The 22,472-nt window shown below is 31.9% G+C and overlaps 1 protein-coding gene across 1 annotated transcript in view; it reads right to left on the minus strand.

Moving 5' to 3' along the window:
- LOC134706555 (uncharacterized) overlaps positions 1–22,472 on the minus strand; it is a 37,759-nt gene that overhangs the window by 12,427 nt on the left and 2,860 nt on the right. The window contains exons 2-5 of the mRNA XM_063565583.1: positions 7,018–7,281; positions 5,855–5,950; positions 3,884–4,249; positions 3,081–3,265 (exon numbers count right to left, since the gene is read on the minus strand). Of these exons, the coding sequence (XP_063421653.1) occupies positions 3,081–3,265; positions 3,884–4,249; positions 5,855–5,950; positions 7,018–7,281 (911 nt within the window). The remainder of the gene's footprint in view (positions 1–3,080; positions 3,266–3,883; positions 4,250–5,854; positions 5,951–7,017; positions 7,282–22,472) is intronic.

A 22,472-nucleotide genomic window follows, 5' to 3' on the forward strand; every position in this document is an offset into this window, starting at 1 on the left:
AAGGTTCTATGATTAAGAACTGTTTAGGAATTATTCCTGTCCTCGTTAAGGGTCGGAACGGTAACTCTTGCAAAACATTTGCCTTGCTAGATGACGGAGCAGATAAAACTTTATGTGATGAACGATTACTTCAGAAATTAAATATAGCCAGCAAGCCAGTCACTTTCGAGATGTCTACTGTTAACTCTTCTGGTTGTACAATTCACGGTCAAGAAGTTGACTTACAAATAAAAGCTATTGACGGAAATGATAAGGTGTCGTTAAAAAAGGTCTGGTCAGTAAAGAAGCTTCCAATTTCAGCTCGATCTGCCGCAGAAAATGTAGATATAAGAAAATTGCCGTATTTAGCCGATATACAGATACCCTCTACTGATTTAACCGAGGTCATGTTGTTAATAGGTACAGATTCACCTAACGCTCACATTCCGCTAGAAGTAAGGTCCGGTAACGAAAACCAACCATATGCAATTCGCTCACGCCTCGGATGGGCTATTCGTGGTCCTATTGAAGGTATGCATGCGTCAAATGTTATAAATGATGATAGAGCACGAGAAGACAAGAATTGCTTGTCTACAGATGATACAGAGGCTATGAAAATGACGGAGTCAGTCTTATATCACCCAGCAAGACGGATGCCAAGCCCAACTCATCATTCATCCAAGTCCATGTCCAACAGAAGGAGCAGGAGCAGGTCAGCATTCGCCTCCCCGGGAAAGGCAGCAAAACGTGCTCGTTCCAAGAACCCAAGAAGGGGAAAGAAAAGGGCAAGGTCTCCATCCAAAAAAGCAAGAAAGGAGGAAACAAAAGGAGGTCCAGGGGAAAGAAAGCCGCAGCAAAGAAGCAAATGGCAGAGGGAACAACAAGATGTTGAATTAGACGATATTGTTTTAGTTGCTGATCATATACAGAGAGGATAACGGGTAGAATAGTCGAGATCACAAGGAGCCGTCATGGTCATATCCGTAGCTGTGTGGTCAAAACTGGTCAGTAACAGATTTGAGACACAAATAAACTATGCGTACTCGAGTGTTCTAAATAGAACTGTTTTTTTTTATTGGTGACAAAATTGTATTATATTTTTCTAACTGTATTAAGAAATTATTTGGTAATTTCATTGTGGGGAGTGTAAGATTTGAAATATTCAAATTTTAAATATAAGTTTATTATTTATTAAATGTTTAACTAACATATTCATTTATTCTTGTAAGAATAAGAAACACAGTTTTTACTATTTATTTATGAAAGCGCTAATGTAACGTTGCGCTCTTTTGAACAACACATTTTCCCGTTTCTGTTTTATGACGTTACGCCTTTGACGTGCGCTTTGTCGCCTAGACTTTATTTTGATAACATACGGATGCACATTATTTTATTAGACAGATCAAAGTTGAGAATCGATTATTAGCGACCATATGATTCTTATAAAAGAATAAAAGATAGATACATGGTGCAACTTAACTCGCATACTCATTTCTTTGCCCTAAGTTAAACTTTATGTGATTCGTACAATAACAAATACATGTTAATATACCGTTACACTTAGAATGTACAAAGTTGGAATCCTGTCACAGTTTTTAATTAATATTTTGTATTCATGTTCTTCAAACACTTATCAGAAACGCAATAAACTTGTCAAAGGAGAAGTAAACTTTTACCATGCATGACTTGAAAGGAAGTATTTTATTGATTTTAGCCCACTAAAGTAGGTTAAAATGTGGAAACCATGTAGATGGTGTACAGGTCACAAGTATCACATTGTGCCTATTTTAAAGATTTTAATTCCAAGTTAAAAGTTTTTTTCTTTACTGGATTTAAAGAATGTTACATTGCCAATGATTTGGAATAAATTGTATATAACTGGAATATCAAAACCAAATATAAATACATTTTTTTGCTTAAACATCAAGATACAACGATTATGGAGAAAATATGGAAAATTCTGAATAAATTGTACTAATTGTTTTCAAAACAAGCACATATTTAGGAGTTTTATAATACTGTTACATTTAAGATGGATTTTAAGAAAAAGTATACTGTTCAGATTATTTTAAGCAGATTTTGCAATAAAATAAAACTAAAAAAATGCTTTCGGTTTCTTATGGTTTCCGGTCAGGTTTAAAAAAAACTTTAATATAAAATTGAAAATAGATTATAAATATTAACATGAAGCAAGTAACACTAGTAATGGTGTTTATTTATGCCTTTTGAATTATATTGTGCAAAATAAAGAAAATAAAGATTGGTTTCCTGTTTGGTTTCATGTCACGTAAACGGTGAATCAAAATGTATTAATTTTTTCTCGAAAAACTCAATTGTTCCATTCATACTATTCTAACACCAACACAACCCACAAAATAAAAGTTAAAATTTTAGAACTTATAAAAAAGGATACAAAAAGAAACCAAAGGCCTAATACCAAATTATGGTCCATATTGCATTGTATATTGTATAATATAGCATTGATTTAAGTTGATTCAACTATAATTCTGGACAAAGAAGATAACTCCAGTTTTCAAAGAAGATGTCATAAAGCATTGGTTTTAGTTGATTCAACAACCATTCTGGACCAATTTATTTTCTTGAAACAACAAAAATGCTTGTTTTTGGCCCTTTATTCCTAGAGTGTTTGCCCTGTAACCTTTAAAATATATCCCAACCTTCTACTTATGGTATTAAACATTGTGGTACAATTGAAACACTTATAAACAACTTATCGTCCTAACACTAGATAAATGCTTGTGTCTGGCCCCTTTGGGCCCCTAATTCCTAAACCTTAGGGACCATAACCCCCAAAATCAATCCCAAACTTCTGTTTGTGGTTATAAACATTATGTTAACATTTTATTGATTTCCATTTACTTATACTAAAATACTTATCTGGAAACCATCTGTCTTTGGAGAACGCTGACGACGTCCACCACAAAGTGATACCAATATATAGTTGCAATTTTTTTTTTTATAGTTTACTAAATCTCTCACTTGTATGACAGTCATTTAAAATTCAATATTAATCAACTATGTTTTTTAAATGTAATTTTTTATAGTTAACATATCTATACTGTCATTTATGTAAAACATACCGTACAAAATACCATGAGGCCATTCTGCTTATAATCCACATTATACCGGTCTCCATTTTCACCATTCTCCCAGAAGAGGTTACCACTTGTACAAGTTATACCTGGTACTTTGATCGTACAAGTCAGATCCACATATTTGTTTCCTTTCATAGCAGTGATGTTGTTACATGATATTTCAGGTGGAACTGAAAGTTTTATTAAAATTTATAATGTAATCAGAATCTGCAAACTCATTCATGAATAATTTCCATTGTTATTAAGATAAATAAATTTGTTTTCTTCTCTTTTCGATTTTCTATAGGATTATGTTAAATTTATTTAAAATTTGGTTATCAATGCACAACAGTGATTTAATTGTTCTTCCTTAACCATGTTAACTGTGTTCTTCTGGTCAAACTTCAATAACTCCTATAAAAATGGTTTAACATAATTGCTAACAGAGTCCTATTGAGTATGAAAGTTATCTGTCAATCCTTTTATAGCTGACTATACAGTATTGGCTTTGCTCATTGTTGAAGAAGTACGATGACCTATAGTTGTTAATTTCTGTGTCATTTTGGTCTCTTGTGGAGAGTTGTTTCATTTATGACAATCATACCACATCTTCTTTTTTTATAATTATTTATTTATATTAAAATATTTAGGTCAAAGATGATTTTAATATTACCATAAATATGTATTGCAAGGACACCTGGAGTCATATACAGTATAGTGAGATTTTCAATTTAATAAAATTGCAGTTAAAATACAGCTAAGGTCTAGCTAAAATACAATAAAGGTCTAGCTAAAATTGTGATACTTACTACTGAAAACTTCAAGCTTATAGGAGATTTCTGTTTTCAATGAATCATCATCGCGAACCATGGCAACACATTTAAGTATTTTATTGTTATCGTCTGGTTTGAGACTGATGGTAACTGATTTCTCTACATTATACACTGGTGGTGGATTGGTCCTACTGGTATCTGGTACCTCAACCTGAGGATCACCCATCTCCTCTGTATTACCAAGGTAAATCTTTATAACGGCTGCTGGGTTGGAACCTTCTGTTCTACAGATAGGTTTATAAGTTCCTTCCTCTATTCTGATTGATAAGGCTGGTTCGCCTGATACAGTCTGTTTTTGGCCTTCTAGGCCTTCTATTTCAAATTCTGTTTTTTTTATTGTTTCTGTAAGAAATATAAATCAATGTATTTTAACAAAGCTGGTTTATTCCCAAAATTGCCTTCATTAAAACAATGCAGTTAGTCATTAAAACTGTTATCCAGTGGTTTTGATAATTGAAGGTTTCTGACAAAGAAATCAATAAAGGAACAGCATTAATATGGGGAGTTCTGAATGATATAAACCTGTTTAACTAATCATATCAACAATGAAGGATGGGTTGGTGTTATGCATCATTGGGAAATACTATGTGTATATTAGAACAAGATCATGTTAATGACATATGCATATGAGTAGAGTATGTTTCTAGATCAACAATCTGACCTGAAAATTTTTATTACTAGTTCACAAGGTTACAATCAGAGCCAACTATTCTTTGGTCTTGCTCCTAAACACAACATTTTAAACAGAAACATAGCAAATGAATATCTTAAAAAAATATAAACCTGAGAGAGTTCAGTGCATTCCTGGGATGTTAAGGATTAGAAAGGTATTGCATATAATTTTTTTTTCTCAAGGTATGAATTAAACAAGAAATAACTATTTTTCTCTCTCATTTTACAAGGAAGATCACTAAAATATATTCAATGGAAATGCATATTAAACTTAACAGGTGAAACTGTGAGCTACTGCTCACTGATGATACCCCCGCCGCAAGTGAATAATATTAATAGTGTAAAAATTTGCAAGTGTTCGGTAAACAGGAAGTTGTCGAGAGAAGAAACTGAAAACGCATCACACAGTATAGCTGACTTATATAAATCCTGAAACCAAATTTCAGAAATCCTTAAATTGTAGTTCCTGAGAAAAATGTGACGAAAATTTTCAACTTGGCTATCATGTGTAAATCATACAAGTGTTCGGTAAATAGGAAGTTGTCAAGTGATCAATCTCACAACGCATAACATGGTAAAGCTGACTTAGATAAACCCTGAAACCAAATTTCAGAAATCCTTGTATTGTAGTTCCTGAGAAAAATGTGACGAAAGTTTCATGGGACGAACTGACTGACGGACGGACTGACGGATGGACGGACTGACAGACAGAGGTAAAACAGTATACCCCCCTTTTTTGAAAGCAGGGGTATAATTAAAAATACATACTTAAAAGATAGTAGCCAGTAATCCATGTTAAAATATACAAGATCTACCAGTAAATGCAGAAAATTTAGACCAATTTAGGACTAGTTGACTGCATCAAAACTAGATTCAAATATCTCACAAAATGTACTTAAACTGTAATTGGTCAGTTCTGAGTGAGCTCATTACTGAATCAGAACTATAATTGATTAAGATATGTTATTGTGTTGTACCCCTATACATGCTACTAAACAGGTTGCATTGTCAATCTTGATTTTTGAACAAGTTGAGTAAGAAAATATCACAATAAAACATAAAACTTGAAAGACCATCCTCTTCTTCCAACCCAACCCTCAGGCATGTCAGGCTTAGTAAATTTGCAATCCCATGTAAGGTATTTCATTTAGCATTTGGAATGCATTTTCCTAAATAAATTTATATCTTTTTTAATTATTTGAGAATGACTCATGTAGTTCGTTATAGGTCCATAGGTCTTCTCTTCCAATGTGTACAAATTAACTGTTAACTTACGTATGACATGAACATCTACCATCTTCTCTGCTAAGACTGTGTTACTCTTGTTATACAGAACACATGCAAAGTGCCCATCATGATCTTCTTTTATTCCTGTAAATAGGGATAATAATAAAATTTAAAACATTTTAAGCCAATTGCAATAATATATAAAAATAATAAAATTTGGAACAATTTAAGCCAATGAGATGATACAGGACAAATAATGGGAAGACGAAAAACATATCAAACAAGTAAACTGCGAGCTACTGCTCACTGATGATACCCCCGCCGCAAGTGGATAATATTAATAGTGTAAAAATATGCAAGTGTTCGGTAAACAGGAAGTTGTCGAGTGATGAATCTGAAAACGCATCACACAGTATAGCTGACTTATATAAATCCTGAAACCAAATTTGAGAGTTCCTGAGAAAAAATGTGACGAAAATTTTCAAATTGGCTATCATGTGTAAAATCGTACAAGTGTTCGGTAAACAGGAAGTTGTCAAGTGATCAATCTCAAAACGCAACACATGGTATAGCTGACTTAGATAAACCCTGAAACCAAATTTCAGAAATCATTGTATTGTAGTTCCTGAGAAAAATGTGACGAAAATTTTCAACTTGGCTATCATGTGTAAAATCATACAAGTGTTCGGTAAACAGGAAGTTGTCAAGCGATCAATCTGAAAATGCATCACAAGGCATAGCTGACTTATATAAATCCTGAAACCAAATTTCAGAAATCCTTGTATTGTAGTTCCTGAGAAAAATGTGACGAAAGTTCATGGGACGGACTGACTGACAGACTGACGGACGGACCCACAGACAGAGGTAAAACAGTATACCCCCCCTCCTTTTTAAAGCGGGGGTATAATAAAAACATAATGCTACAAAGAATAATTATCTGAGACATTTCAACCTTACCAAGAAAACATAACGCTAACTATTAAACCGTGAAAATGAGGTCATATAAATGCTGCTAAATGGACATATACACCTTACATCTTTTCCATCCATGAAAAAAATAGTTGATCTATTGCTTATAGTATGTGAGAAACAGTGTCAAGTGTTGATCATTGATTTGCATATATATTTGCAAAATAAAAAGAGAATACTGACATTTCTCATGGTTGAATTAAGTGTCAGATCTTTCACTAAGAATCAAATCTCCTACTAACCTTGCTTAAAGCTTAAAGTAAAAGACATGGCATTATCTGTAGTATCTAGCTGTACATTATATTCATCTGCAAGTCCTGCCTCTACATTGGCTAGTACTGATATAACAACTTTAGAACCATCTCGTCCTCTTTTCTCCCATTTCAATGGATTTCCTATCAGAAAGTTAGCATTCTTGTTCACAGTACATTTATACTGAGGTGAAGCACCAACGAAAACGAATTCCTTTTCTTTATCTAGAGTTAACATATCATTGCCATTTGACACTGGAATAAAAATAATAAATGAGACATTATGAACTATCTACTGCAAGTACATAACATAAGAATATTTAGTAATAATTTGACAATTCTGACAATAGTTTTATTGACAACATATCAAATTTCCATATATATGGTAATATATTGTATACATTATAATCTTATTTTACTCAGTATAGATAAGGAAACAGGACTTAATCTCACATTTTGTTTCCAAATAACAAGGTTATGTAAATGGATATCTGGAACACTGAATACCATGTTTTTATTCTCTAACTCAACAATACAGAGAAATGAAGCCTACTATACTAAATACACTTTTTTTTATACAGTTAGATCATTTAAATATCGGCTCAAAAACACTTTTTATTGTTTGAACCATGTTTGAACACATGAATGTAGTTTACGATATATACTTTTGTAGTTGCTGAAAAGTACAACTAAAGGTTATTATAAACGAGGACAAACAAGAACATGATTCCCTTCTTACTTTTTTTCAGGAAGAAGATAACAATCATCCTGGTTCGTCGTTCATTTAAATGAGTCAACATAAAAAAAGGTTTCTTATATTTGATTAATCCAACACTCATTTTTCAAACTTGATGTCAAATCAAATCAATCATTTACATAAGTCAAAAAGTTTCAAGAAAAATAATTGAGTTATCTCCCTTTGTATAACTTTTTTACTTTTAAAAAAAGTATTAAAAATGAAAACAAAATCACTCTTTTGAAACTTTTAAATACATTGCTAAAAAGAAGCAGTAGTTACATTTGTAAGCCTGATTTTTTTTCAATTTAAATGATTTGAAAAAAAAGTATTGGTATTAGTTTCACCATGATTGAACCTCTACCTCTTTATACTGGAGACCATATATTTAACTACTGAATAAGAAATCCATATTAGTCTATTTCTTTTTTTTCATTTTTGTTTTAAGCAGCATGTCATTATTGAGCATTATCTTTCATTTAATGTTTACAGAAGGACAGACTCCTGACATCGTTTAGAGATGACAGCATTGTATGCTGCACTTATGTATCCCCACCAATATGTTAATTATTACTAGAAATTTTTGTAATAATAAAAACCCTGTGACCAAAACTATTTATAATTGTACCTATCCCAGTATATTGACCAATTGGGAATGTGCATCCTATTATCTTAGATGATTCATATACAATCATAAAGGCTCAAATGTGTCAGTAAAAAGTATAAATATAATATCAATTACACAATCTCAGGTGTTCTCAGGTAAATATAGGTACCCTCAGGTTACCTGCCATTCATTATTTAATGTATAAACATGATCATGAATGAATTTGTAATCAGTAAACTTTACTAAGGTCAATTGTCTGCATAAAATACTATACTATGTACAGGCTGATTGTTTGCTTACTGAAGAAACTATTGACTATTGAAGGAAAAGCCAGGTAAATCCAAGATCATATGCCTATCGAAAAACTACTGAACATTGAAGAAAAAGCCTGGTTAATCAAACAAAGCTTTCCAAGGACTTGGATTTCACAAGACTGCATGGTCTTAAGTATAACGTTTTTAAAGTATTCTTCCTATTACATGTATTAAGAACAACTTAAAATTACTTTTAGCTGAATTGTTATCTTTAAACTTAAATAATAAAGAGGATGTATTCTTTCAGGATAAGTCATAAAAGAGAAATCTTGTTTCAACATCACTGCATCATAGACTTGTGAGTGGGTGCACTATTTTGCTGATACTTAAAAATTACTGAAAAGAGTAACTATAAAGGGTGACTGCTAGTTCCTGATAAAGACATGCATCAAACCCGCAGAGTTTAAACGTTTCATTAAAGGAACCCAACTCTTATATGGAAGAAGAAGAAGAAGAAGAAGAAGAAGAAACCATTCTATTTTTGCATGCATTACAGTAGCTGAGAAATATGTCATGAGTATTCCATTCTCAATTCAGGTTTCATCAATTTCAAAGTATGGTCAGGTCTGACCAACAAATATCAAAATTATAGCTTACACAATACAACTCATCATAATACTGACACCATATGTTATTTGATCGATTTAAAAAGATATATTGAAGACAATTAGGACCATTGACTAAATTCGATTCAGTCAGTTTGCCCTTCAACAATGAGTAAAATCCATGGCACTACATGATAGAGTAGGAATTTTGCATCTTGCAAAAATCTTAACCATGGTTGTTCTGGCTTTACTAAAATTTGATTCAAATGGCCCTAAATCAAATTATAATTGCCTTCTATTTTTAAGGTGTCATATTATAAACAAGGCTGACAGCTTGGTTGACTTATTCAATTAATTCTCAGTAACCATATGTTTTTTTTTATTATGTGGCAAAAAGAAACCTAATACTCTATCTTTGTATAATGCTGTTTAAATGTAAAAATATGATATGTGCAATAAATCATGTTTATTTCTACTAGTACACAAGATGCATCCCACATATATTGTTAACTTTACTATCTGTACCAGGTACATACTATACCAAGAATGTATTTCAGCCTCACTTACAAAGTGTGTCAATTTTTTTTAACCCTGTATCAAGGCAAAACAAAACTATGTGTGATTACTGTACTTTTCCTAGCCTTATTATTACATGTATTATCCCCAACCTAAAGTTGTTGTTTTAGTGCATGTTTTTTTATTACTGGTAAGTACTGTTAAATTCACAATTTATATTGCTGGAATAGACCCAATGTAAAAACTAAAAATTTAAGATCCATACCCAACCTTTTTTCTAATCATGTAACTGTAAGCACATACTTTTTTGTTTGGCCCCAGAATGAAGTGTTGTTTTAAAAAGATAAACATTTAAATTCCCTTCTAATATAATTAAGTAATATTATATGCCAAGACAATTTATACAATGATATAAGACCATATGAAAAGGTTACCTGTGACAATGCATCAAAGATTATACCCAACTAGTTTTTTCTGTGACTTTATAAGTCATGATTCAAGGTTATTGGAAGGTCATAGTGATAAACTATGACAAAAATATATACCAGATACCTAAAAATGCAAAAATTGATCTAGCTCCCCCAAAAAATAATATTTAAAAGTACATGTCGCTCTTTATAAAGACATTGATTTGCCTACTGACATTGTTTTGGTCAATCTTGTTACTGCAAGTATGCATGTTAGCTATCTGAGCAACTGACCAAAAGCTTTTTTTTTGGTTACATCATTCCCTTAAAAAATAATTGACATGCTGTATTGCTGGATTTCATGGATATCAAGACTCTCTCTATTCCTGGTGGATTCTGACAATTCCTAATCTTATGTGATGTATTGTTTTAATTATCATGACTAATAATGTGTCTATTTTAAATACAAGGACCCCTGTTTTACTGCAATCAGAGGGAGGCCAGATCAAGTCTCATTGATGATTTTAAAGAACAATTGGTTTTAATCATGTAATTGTTGTGTTACCACTGAAGTCAGTACAAAGAATGTAGTTGGCATCTTTTAATTATTTTATAATTGTGTTCTTTGTTTTATCATTGAAATGCCCTATGTGGGCCCTAATAATGCTGAATAAAGATATATTTGATTGATTTTATTATGCAATAAATAGACAACCTAGTGTGAGAGATGTGTGTCAGTGTTTATGTTCTCATCTTACATTGCTTAATTATAAAGACATCTCCAAAGAACCAATGCTGGAAAGTATTCTAAATCATTCAGCTTCATTAAATATTATATAAAAGGTACATCATGCCTGTAAATTTTACAACCTTGTACAACATTTGTACACAATGTCAAAACAAAACTTTCATTATCAGCTATTGTCATTGAGCCTATAACAATGTCTTTTAACAACACCAGCAGGTGCTGGGAACCTTCAAAACCTAATGGCTATTCAATGATTAAACTATCAATCAATAATCTTTGATTTATTATATAATAAAAGTTGATAGAACAAACTTAATTCATTAATCCAGGTATAAATATAACAAGCATTGATCTGTTACTATTGTGGGCTGTCACCAGCTGTTACCTTCAATGGTGAACAACATTCTAAGAACTTGATCAAATGTAGATAACAATCTAATAAATGATTTATCCCACTAATATATTCAGGGTGGGCTTACTATTTTATTTCTCTAAATTTTGACATTGCTTATGCTTTTGCAACTGAAAATAGACTGCCTTTTAAAAAATATTGTGCATGTGTATTGGAAGTTTAATTAATTACTGTATGCACTTTAATCAAAGCTTGTCTACTATCAGAATTACTTGAAAGTTTCCTCATTGGACTTTAATATGTCTTAAAGCCACACAGGAGATGCATGTATGTACAAAAACTGGAAACTAAATTAGTTCTTTTTCTCAAAACTTTTGATATTATATTTGACTTACTGTAATAAACTATTAAGTATCAAAAGCAGAGCTATGCTGTCATTTATAAAATTATGAATATTTTTCAATAATATTGATTTCCTAAATTAAAAAAGAATTCACCACAGATTCTTTTCAATCATAAAGAGTCATATTTGAGTTGTCCAGACAGAATCTGGCTGACTCTAAACCTTGGCGGAAACATAATAAAATTGTGTGTCAGTGAATCATAAATTCCTATACACAATATATGATTAGTTTGTCAATATCAGACCTTGACAGTTATAGTACACATCTGCAAAAACTTACATAAAAAACATGCTTCATTAAATATTTATCATATATCACTATAAAATAAGTATGTTGTTGTGACAATAACAACACAATAAAATAGATTCAATCTTCATTATGATATCATCTGTTTAGTAATTGATTACATTGACCTCAAAGCTAAATATAATGAGACTCAGAATAAACTATATTTCTAAATACTTTCAATTGTCTCTGATGTAAAACTCATTCCATGAAAATTGCAGGCTGTTCAGCTTTGATAAGGTACTAAAGTAACATGTCTGACAACAGTACATACAGAACCATACGAGAAACTTCTAAATACTTTCCATTGTCTCTGATGTAAAACTCATTCCTTGTACATTGCAGGTTGTGCCATGTTCAGCTTTGATTCCATACAAAAGTAACAGTGTCTGTACAGAACCATACAAGAAACTTCTTAATATTTTCTGGCAAAAATCAGTCTAACATTTAAAACTTACTTCAACATACGTTAAGTTTATAGTATACTATATTGGTTTATCTATTATGCAATAATATTATACATGTATATTAAGGCCACAGCAGACTCCCCTTAAAATCTTATTTTAGGAATGTTATTTTTTATCCAAAAAAATTAGGCTTGTTTAATATACATGCTTCCCCTCATTAAAATGCTGTTTAGCTTCTTTATTGGGCATTGCTTGCTGTATGCTACATCCTCATCTAATCATATATTAAGTAAAAGTCAAGTGCCCATTGACATCCTAAGTATGACAGCTACTTGTGAAATTAAGTGTTCATAAAAGTGATTGTCAATTTAACTTTAACCTCATCAGATAAGCAACTAATGCAGATAATTACATTTGCATGGCTTTCTGATATAAAAAGTACATTCACACATTTCTTACATCTATATTATCTGACAAGACTAACAAATGGTATTTCTGTGATTTAATGACAAAGGACAAACCAGAGTATGTCCATATTGTATGCAGGTGTGAGATAACCTGCCCTTGAAACATACTATACAACAGCCTTGTAACAGATGACACACTATAAATCTCTTAGCTAATGATGAAGAATTAATCATCAGCTTATCTGCATGCTCTATCAGGTTATATTTTGTCTTTTCACAAAATAAACATCAAGAATATAAGCACATTTATGGTTATAGCAGCTACATACATGTACATGTATCATTGTAATTTATGTAAATCCAAGCCAAAAATACCGATACACAGAAAAGGTACACAAAAAAAATTGTTGTTTCTAAATTTATAAAAGACTGACAAAAAAGTCCAACAGAAAAAAACTGTTAATCAACAAATTTAAAAAACACTGTCCTGAATGAGCCTAAAATCACAACTACATTTGCTTTCAATGACTGAATTGCTTGATCCGAAAAATATACTGGGTACATTTTGTAATAGAAAAAAATAGTATTTTTGATTACTTTTAGGTCAAAAAAATTCTTAGGTTCTTCATCGTCCATGTCTTCTATCCTTCTAAGAAACATGGTAAAACTTTAAATCATTTCATAACTTTCAAGTGTCACTTGTGAATGCTATGGCACTTGTAATCTGACTGTGGATCCACTATCATGACTGTCATGACTGTTATCATTATAGCCAATTTATCCAATGGAATTGTACAGATACCAAATATTTAGCTTTCTCCTCCTTGATCTACATTAGTATATGTTCTACTTGATCAATAGTAATATGTAATATTAATTCACTGGGAGTTTTTAACATTAGTGGTTTTATCACTGCTGGAATTAATAGGACCCAGCAGGACCGTAACAAGTCCTAATGATTGTAACAGGCTACTCTGACAACTTATAATGATAATACACATTTCCTCTGCTATGTTAAATATTATTTATTTATATCATTTCCTCTGTAAATGTTATTTTGTTTCTCCCTTTTCCTAACATATTTTTATGCATACCTTTTTTAAAGCTTCGTTCTGGGTAGTGTAAATTACTGATGATGATTAAAAACATTTCACAGTCTATGATTTCACACATTTTTCTAAAGTTCTTTTATAAAAGAAGAATTTAATGATTCAAAGACTGGTAAATAGCATTCCAATACTCAAGTTAATGGTTTGTTTATTTACTGCTTGATTGAAATATATTTAATGTCCTTATACAGTTGTAAAATAATATCCATTTTTTAATGCATTTTCATAAAATAAATTACTGGTACATTTGTACTACAGTAAATTGAGTAATGCATATAGTTTTGTTTTTATTTGTAAATAGTTTGAATGTCCTTCTCTGTTCTGATTTTATTGCAAGTCTTTTAGTGTACTGGTTTTCTAAATCCTTCATTAAATGAGGTCAAAATTTGTTCCAAATTTGTTACGTCAATAGAGACACATGTACAAGGTATACAGAGCACCACATGTCTAAACAAAATGTAAAATGGTACCACTACTACAGCCATGAGTAAATGCCTTCCAAAGGTCAGGAAGATTTTTCTCTTGACATTCAGTTACATGTATTAAAGTAAATACAGACCAAATTAAAATTCTGGACTCCACTCACGTCTTGAGCACATTTAGTTTAATGTTTCAGACTTTTACTGGAAGTCTGAAAGACCAGGATATCTCTAAAGAAGACAACGTTTGGAACTGTTTCAGGAATCATTTTAATTAAAAGTAGGCAAATTCAGTTAACACTAGAAAGATCATACAAGACATTTGATGATGAATAGTCATCTATTACTAGCAGGACTATACAGATTTACTCTAACTTGATGTATGTAAAACATTTAAGGTTAATGCTCTGAAAAGTAAGAGCTGCCCTATTAATCCAAGGGTGGTGCTGAAAATTTAAACATAACCCCTGTCAAAATGCAACCATGGTTGACCATGGTTACCATCGCTAACCATTGATAACCATGGTCAAAGCATGGTTGACTGTGCTGAAAACCATGGTTAACCATGGTTAACCATGATTGTGACCATGGTCAACATCTGACCATGGTTGACCATGCTCTATTTAACCATGGTTAACCATGGTTTTCCACGTTTGTGACCATGGTAAACATCTGACCATGGTTGACCATGGTCTAATCAACCATGGTCTAATCAACCATGGTCAATTTGACAACCATGGTCTTGCACCTGACCATGGTCAACTTGACAACCTGGACCATGGTGAATAAATATTGATCTGGATTATACCCATGGGAATTTATAACAAATTGTAAATTACTTTGAGACTTTCAATATTAAAAAATCGTGCTCGTTTTTTCAGTGGTACAATGTTATTGACAATTTTTAATTTCTTTCTTCCCAAGAGGTAAATTGTGACCTTTCATGATTATTTCAATAACAATATATTCTCTATACATTTTAAAAAACACATAAACTGAGCAGTAAAGCTATAGTGACAGAGAATGCTAGTTACAGTCGGGTCAAATTTGGGACTTACAAACGTTTACAAACTGGAAGTTGGAACTTACTTTCGATCAGTATTCCTTGTTTTTTAACAGTTGTACGCTGTCATTTAACGATGTATTTCTTTCTTCCAAAGACGTAATTTCTGACTTTCTCTCCAAGTTCATAAATCTGCCTTTCTTTATCATTATACGGCATATTTTAAGAACTTGAAAACATTTCAGAGTGATATCTTTAGTCTTTATTGTTTATGTTTATTCCCCAACCGGAAACACATGCGACGTCATGATCAATTATTATCACCAACCGTTAACCATGATTCACTCAGTGCGAAACATTTAAATGACTTGGAACAAAACTTATTTCGCGCTTTAAAATTCAAGTGAAGGATTTGATGTCCAGTGTTGTCACGTAAAGAAGATTTGTTATCAGATAAGTACATTCACAGGAAATCTGTTTGATATTTTGTTTAAAAGATGTAAAAATTGTTACAGTATTTGATTTGGCTTTCATTAATTGAACACATGCCACCTGAAATGGGTCTTTACATTTTTTTGTCAGTGTCAGTTATCCATATCAACATAAATTTTATATTTAATTGTTTTTAATTCCAGGTGTAACTGATAAAACTGTACAATATGAAAATTTTGTCAATGGTAAAATAATTTACACAATCATTCTTTTGTTTGAAAGGTAAACCAATAAAAAGGGGGGGTTACAATTATTTGTTTAAACAAAAACATGTTCATAATGTTTATTTTGTTGGGTGTTTTTATTATTGAAAATTTGCAAAAGAAGATAAAACATTTTTGATCCTTAAAATCTGTTATTGTATACAAATTATCAAGAACAATTGATTCTTTGTGGAAAATTTTATGTTCTTGCAGGTGGAAACTGCTTCGCATTTTATGGATGAACATTTCTGCAAGGGTAGCTTTAAAGAGTTTCATGCAATTTAGCATTTGTTGGTAGTCCTGACACAAAAAGGAAGAGAAGTATACAGGCTCCATAACAAGTAGACTAACTGTTTCAAGATAATTGAAGATTGATTTGACAAGAATGTAAAATGGCCAACCATGGTTTAATGGAGATGGTTGACCATGGTTGACTCATTAATAACCATGGTTGACCATGGTTGGAACCACGGTTGACCATGGTTGGAACCACGGTTGACCACGGTTGACCATGGTTGGGACCACGGTTGACCATGGTTGTAACCACGGTTGACCATGGTTCCTACCATGGTTGACCATGGTTCTAACAATGGTCAACCATGGTCATTAAAACCATGGTTAACCATGGTCGGCCAATTAACAATTTTGTCAAACCATGGTCAACCATGGTCATACAACCATGGTTGACCATGGTTAACCATGGTTCTAACCATGGTTTAAACTGCACACTGACAGGGGAAAGGCTGAAACAGCAGTCAACCCTTTAATAACTTGGGTTGATCCCTGCCTAAGGCATCTTTTTTTTCATTGAACAAAGAAATAAATGTAAGACCTAACAATTAGATTAATCCTTTACTTTACAATTGTGAATGACATTAGTACTACAAGATTATATCCCTATTCACAAATTCTAAACAATAAATGGCCTTATACGGTATATAATGTATGTTTAAATTTAAAATAGGATTATTTCTAATTTTAAACAAACAGATATTTTAACACTGCTACACTGGTATTCATAAATATTAAGGACTTACAACCTACAAGTTCTTATAATGTGATTAATAATTGATTTAATGAAGTCTAGCTCAGGTTAATACTAAGTCTAGCCAAAGTGCTAAATGTTTTTTGAAAGGTTAAACTTTCTAGGTTGCTTAAGAATAATGCATACTGTTTTCTTGAAAAAAATATGTACATTTTGTATTTAACTCGAAATTGTTTACTTAGGCATTTAAAAGCTTACTGAATGTTCCATCTTAAAGAATATAAATTATATTTCCAATAAAAATTATTTGAAAATCATACGAAAATTTGCAAAAATTTACAGATTCCCAAATGACCAATTTCTCATATAAAAAAAGGTCCATTGTAATTGTTGAGTACAAATGAATATGCATAATTAAAGAATATTATGACTATTGCAAATGATGCATGTTAGACCCCGTTCACACTAGCATTTTTTTTATCGGTCTAATCTGAATCGATCTAGATAAAATCAGTTAGCGTTCACATTATCTTTAATCATAACGTTCTGTATCGGTCTAATCTGAACCACTGCGTTCACACTACAATTAAAAACGCAATCGATTTAACCTTTTTGTCCGTTAAGCTGTAAACACTGTGTATAAATAGAAATGATTTATCAAATTCATGTGTTGATACACTGATACACACACTTGAAAAAAAAATGGATAAAGTTATTGTTTCTCTTGAATCACAAGTTAAAATTTTGAAGTCCAGTGTTATTGCAGTTTTCCGTTTAATATTGAAAAAAATAACTGTAGCAACGAAGTAAGAACACGACGCCGGAAATACTGCGGTTCCTACAAAGAAAAAAAATCAACAGAAGAAAAAAAGACACAGATTTCGCTAATCTATGCTACTGTGCTACGGCGAAGACAACATGTTTTCAGTTTGTTTTAAAGGTCTGTAAACAAAGAAATATGGGTTAAACAACGAACCTCTGAGATAGTTTTGCCGCTACACATTCGCATACGTTATTTTCGATTCAATCGTACTAGTTTAAACCGATCTATGCGTTCACATCTAAAGTAAGATCGGTTTACTTTAGATCGATTCTAACTAAACTACCTCTTTTGGTGTTTTAGTTTAGACCGATTGAAGATCGATTCAACGCGTTCACATTAGCCCTTAAACCGATCTAAAGAGAACCGGTCTAGTTTAAATCGATAAAAATGTCCTAGTGTGAACGGGGTCTTAGTATGCACATTTTCATACATGTAGTATTATAAATGTGTCATCTGGATGTATATCAACATCTGTCACCTATTGTTCCAGCCAAGAAAATACAAATAGTTTGATAAATTATGTATGTCCTCTACATGACTATTTGTATTGTAATATGTATAGCAATGATCATAGATCATCAGACTACACAATGTAATAAAATTCAACCTGTACAAAGATTTGTGACCTAAGTTTGTGACTTCTATTACCCTTTCATGACCTTTCCCACTTTAGTTTTATTGCTTCGTTTATAATATAAAATACAGGGTAATTTAAAATGTACCTGGTTTAAGCTGTGCAATTTGCATTTTTTGATAGTTCAAACAAGACTCAATCAACAAGAGAAAAAGATGGCTTCGTTTTCAATAGAGAACATATTCTTTTAAAAGAATTCTACAGAATTTTCAAACTAAAATGCATCAAGAATAAAATTTCCTTAAATTATACTAAAGAGAAATAAATGGAGAGTGTGTCTGTGTCTAATCCTATGGGACACAGATGATGCCACTGCTTACATATAATGTTAAAAAGGAACATAACTAGAGAACTGTATTAAGAGTGACACCACCCAACATTAAATTTGATGTTAGTTTTGTGGAAACAAACATTGTGTGAGAGTTTCATGACATTTGGTTGAGGCAAATTAAAGTTCGAGTTTGCAAACAAATTAGAGACATAGACCAGTGTACCTACATGTATAGACAGACAGACACGTACATGTATGGACAGACGGACACCTCCATGTATGGACAGACGGACAAGGGTTAACCTGAATGTCCCTGGGCATAGAAATGTCTGATATTAAAAGAGAAAGAAAATTTGCTTGATCCATCCAGGGGTCTATTATGTATAAGATTTAGTTACACACATTTCAAACTGATGCTAAGCACAAGTACCAGTGCAAAATTAAAGTAAGAATTAAATTTGTAACTGAAATACAAACATTTCTTAAACTGTCCCAACTTTCTCTGACATGTGACCTCAGATCAACATATAATATTTGAGACTATGTTACATGTACATGTAGGTGTATAAGTAAATTTACTGCATTGTTAGAAGAGCCAATGACCTACTGATATTTCCCTTTATTTACAGCTTCAGGTATCTGCATTTAAATTTTGTAAACAATATTTTAACTAAACAAAGGGTAAAGATTAATGGCATCATAGAACACAACATAATGTAGCTAAACAATTAATATTTACATGACAAAAACACTTTACAAAAAGATGACACAAAAAAGATGATCACTCTATTGTCCACTGATCCAAATATGAGGTCTATTTCAAACATTCTTTCAGGGACTCTACCAAAACGATTTCACAGGCATTGGTTCACCTCACGGCATTTAATTCTTTGAATTGTTTTAATTTAACAGTATATAAGTGACCTAACATATTTCTATCTTTTAAAATTCCTGAGCAAAACTTTAAACACTTGTTTAACTTGAGGTATACTCACTGACTTTAATAAAGAGTCAATTACATTTGTAATTTATGTTTTTTTTTATGTTGTAGGTTATTTTCAAGATATTCCATACCCTACAAGTAAGCTCAGCTTGCTTGTCACGAACAAAAATAAGTTGCATACTGGAAGATTCAATGAACATTGTATCATTGGCAGGCCAATTTGGTAGACATTTTTTATTAAATCAAGGCAAATGTCATTTTAAGACGAGCATTTTTTTTTTAAATTTGAGACCATTTTCGATTGTTTGTATCATCTATTTAACAATTACCCTCTGATACCACCTAAATATTATTTCACTTATAATTGTAGTACATTGTACTTATGAGCATGTACACTTAAGGTTGAAACTAAATTAAGTAACTTATTTTGTAAGGACCATCTTACATCAATGATCATCCATAAAGTATATTTGTCCTACTGAGACCAGTTACTGTTTTTGATTTGCATATATCATGTATATATATATCATTCACGATTATGAGTACAACATAACTATAGACTGGTACTGTTGTTCTGATTTTTTGTTGCGAGTTGGACTTAACCTTTTCCAACTCAATGCCAGATCCAGAGGGTGCTGAGTCGGAACAAGGTGGATTCACCCCTGCAACTGATTTTTACAGTTTGTTCCACAACTTTCCCAGGTCTGGGCACTCTAAAAAAAATTTGAACCTCACCAAGATTCAATAAAAGTTTCTGCATATATATATCTGTGTTTTTCATTTAAAATTATGTTCTAAAATAGTTACATTGTATACATTTTGTCATGTCAGGGCTTTCTATAGCTATATGTAAGCTATATAGTATTGGCTTGCTACTTTTTGAAGGTGACCTAAAGCTGCAGTGACATCTATCTCACGTAATTTCATTGGCAATCATATCACATCTCCTTATTTTTATAATGTGTTAAGTGGAGAGGATCCTTTTCCTCTCATATATATGAATGTCTAACAAAAGATAAATGTGAGAGGCTGTCACTGCCAAATACATTATGTAACATTACACTGTACAATCCATTGACATGTACAGAACTTCTATTCTACTTTACATTGATTAATCTTATGTTATACCCTTCCAATAACTAGGAAATATTGTGTAAGCTGGAGGAATGAGTAATACACACTGATCAATATGGTGTATTCTCTGGATTGATTTATGCAGATATATTATAATCCCAGGAAATATAATTCCTCCACTAATCTTCAATAATCAAATAATTACATAAACGTTCTCAACCAAAATGCATATACATTAAATATTAACAAAGCTTTTAGGGTACAATATTTCAAGTGTTATTATTCTAAAAATGAAAGTGGTAAACAGATTTCCAAGGTCATTCATTACATTGTGTCTAAAAATGTGCTTGCTTGCATAAGGCGTATTTAAATACCCTATTTAACCAGGTTTCAGACATAATGGGTTTTACCTTTTTCCTTTACTTTAGACATGTAATGATGAGGATGGATGCTTTGATGAGTCTAAATGTTTATTGAAATATTACATAAAAAGGAAAATCTAATATCCCATGCATTTTAAATTGAAATGTAAAATGATAATCTGTCTGTTACATGTAGCTGTGTCTCAATGGCCTGATGGTGGATATTTTTTTACTTTTAAAATATCAAGTGTTAAAAGTACAAGAAAATGTTGTTTGCATTTAGAAATTTCTTGATACATGTATCTCAGTCCATCCTTGTTAAAGACATTTGTTGACAAATAGTAACCTGTAGTTCTCAAAGACAATTTAGTTAAAATATATGCTTACAGCTTTATTGTACAAACGAGAACTGGGTTCAATATATTGTCATGTGAGATGGTGAGAGAAGATAATTCACCTTATACATGTATATTCAAGTTTTATTTTACTTGGAGAATGAAGATTCAAATCCAAATGAGAGGGACAGCTCAATATAAAATCAACATTTCAAGGATAGCAATGAGATCAAAAGAAAATAGGACAAACAGACTTATTCTGTCACCGACTTGATAAAGCCCTCTACCACTTGATAGAGACCTCTACCTCTTGATAAAGCCCTCTACAACATGATATGGCCCTATGATGTTACATACAACACTCACTCACTGTCCAAGCTATAAGAATCACAAAATTTGAAGAAATGTTATGATTTTAGTCTCTGACTCACAGTTTCATCAAATAACAGGTAGTTAATGCAACAATTAAACATTCAATTCAGTTTGTACATGTAGGCATGTATACTGAATGCATGTGATAACATTTGATGCAAAAGTAAATTGTCTAACTACAGTGGAAAATGGCCAACAATGACAAGAGTTATAGGTTTAAGCTAACATATAAACATATTTTTAAACAAAGTAATGCAATATCTACATGTTTTCACCATCAGAAGTTGTTGCTAAAATAAACATTTTTTAGCACCAAAAATGATATTAACTGACCAGTAGGTAATAAGTATCTTTGAATGTAAAAAAATATGTGACCTAAATTGGCCCTTTGATATGGTGATTGGTTGTTTCCGGAAAAAACTTTTTAATTGAAACACTCAAGAGAGGAAGTTATCAATAACAATAAACAAATTCTGTGTTTCTCAGCGCTACAGTCTGTAGGCGGTAGCATATATATACCTAAAGATTGAGACTTAAAAATTGACCTATTTTAAGTGTGCACAAGACACCTCCTCCCTTTTTTCTACATGTACATGTATCTAGAAAGTCACAGTGGTAAAGTACAGAAGAAAAAATAGTCCTGATGCTAACAGTACATATTATGTCAGCTACATGACGTAACACTCACTGTTT

This window comes from Mytilus trossulus, chromosome 2 (genome assembly GCF_036588685.1).
Source record: "Mytilus trossulus isolate FHL-02 chromosome 2, PNRI_Mtr1.1.1.hap1, whole genome shotgun sequence".
Taxonomy (NCBI): domain Eukaryota; kingdom Metazoa; phylum Mollusca; class Bivalvia; order Mytilida; family Mytilidae; genus Mytilus; species Mytilus trossulus.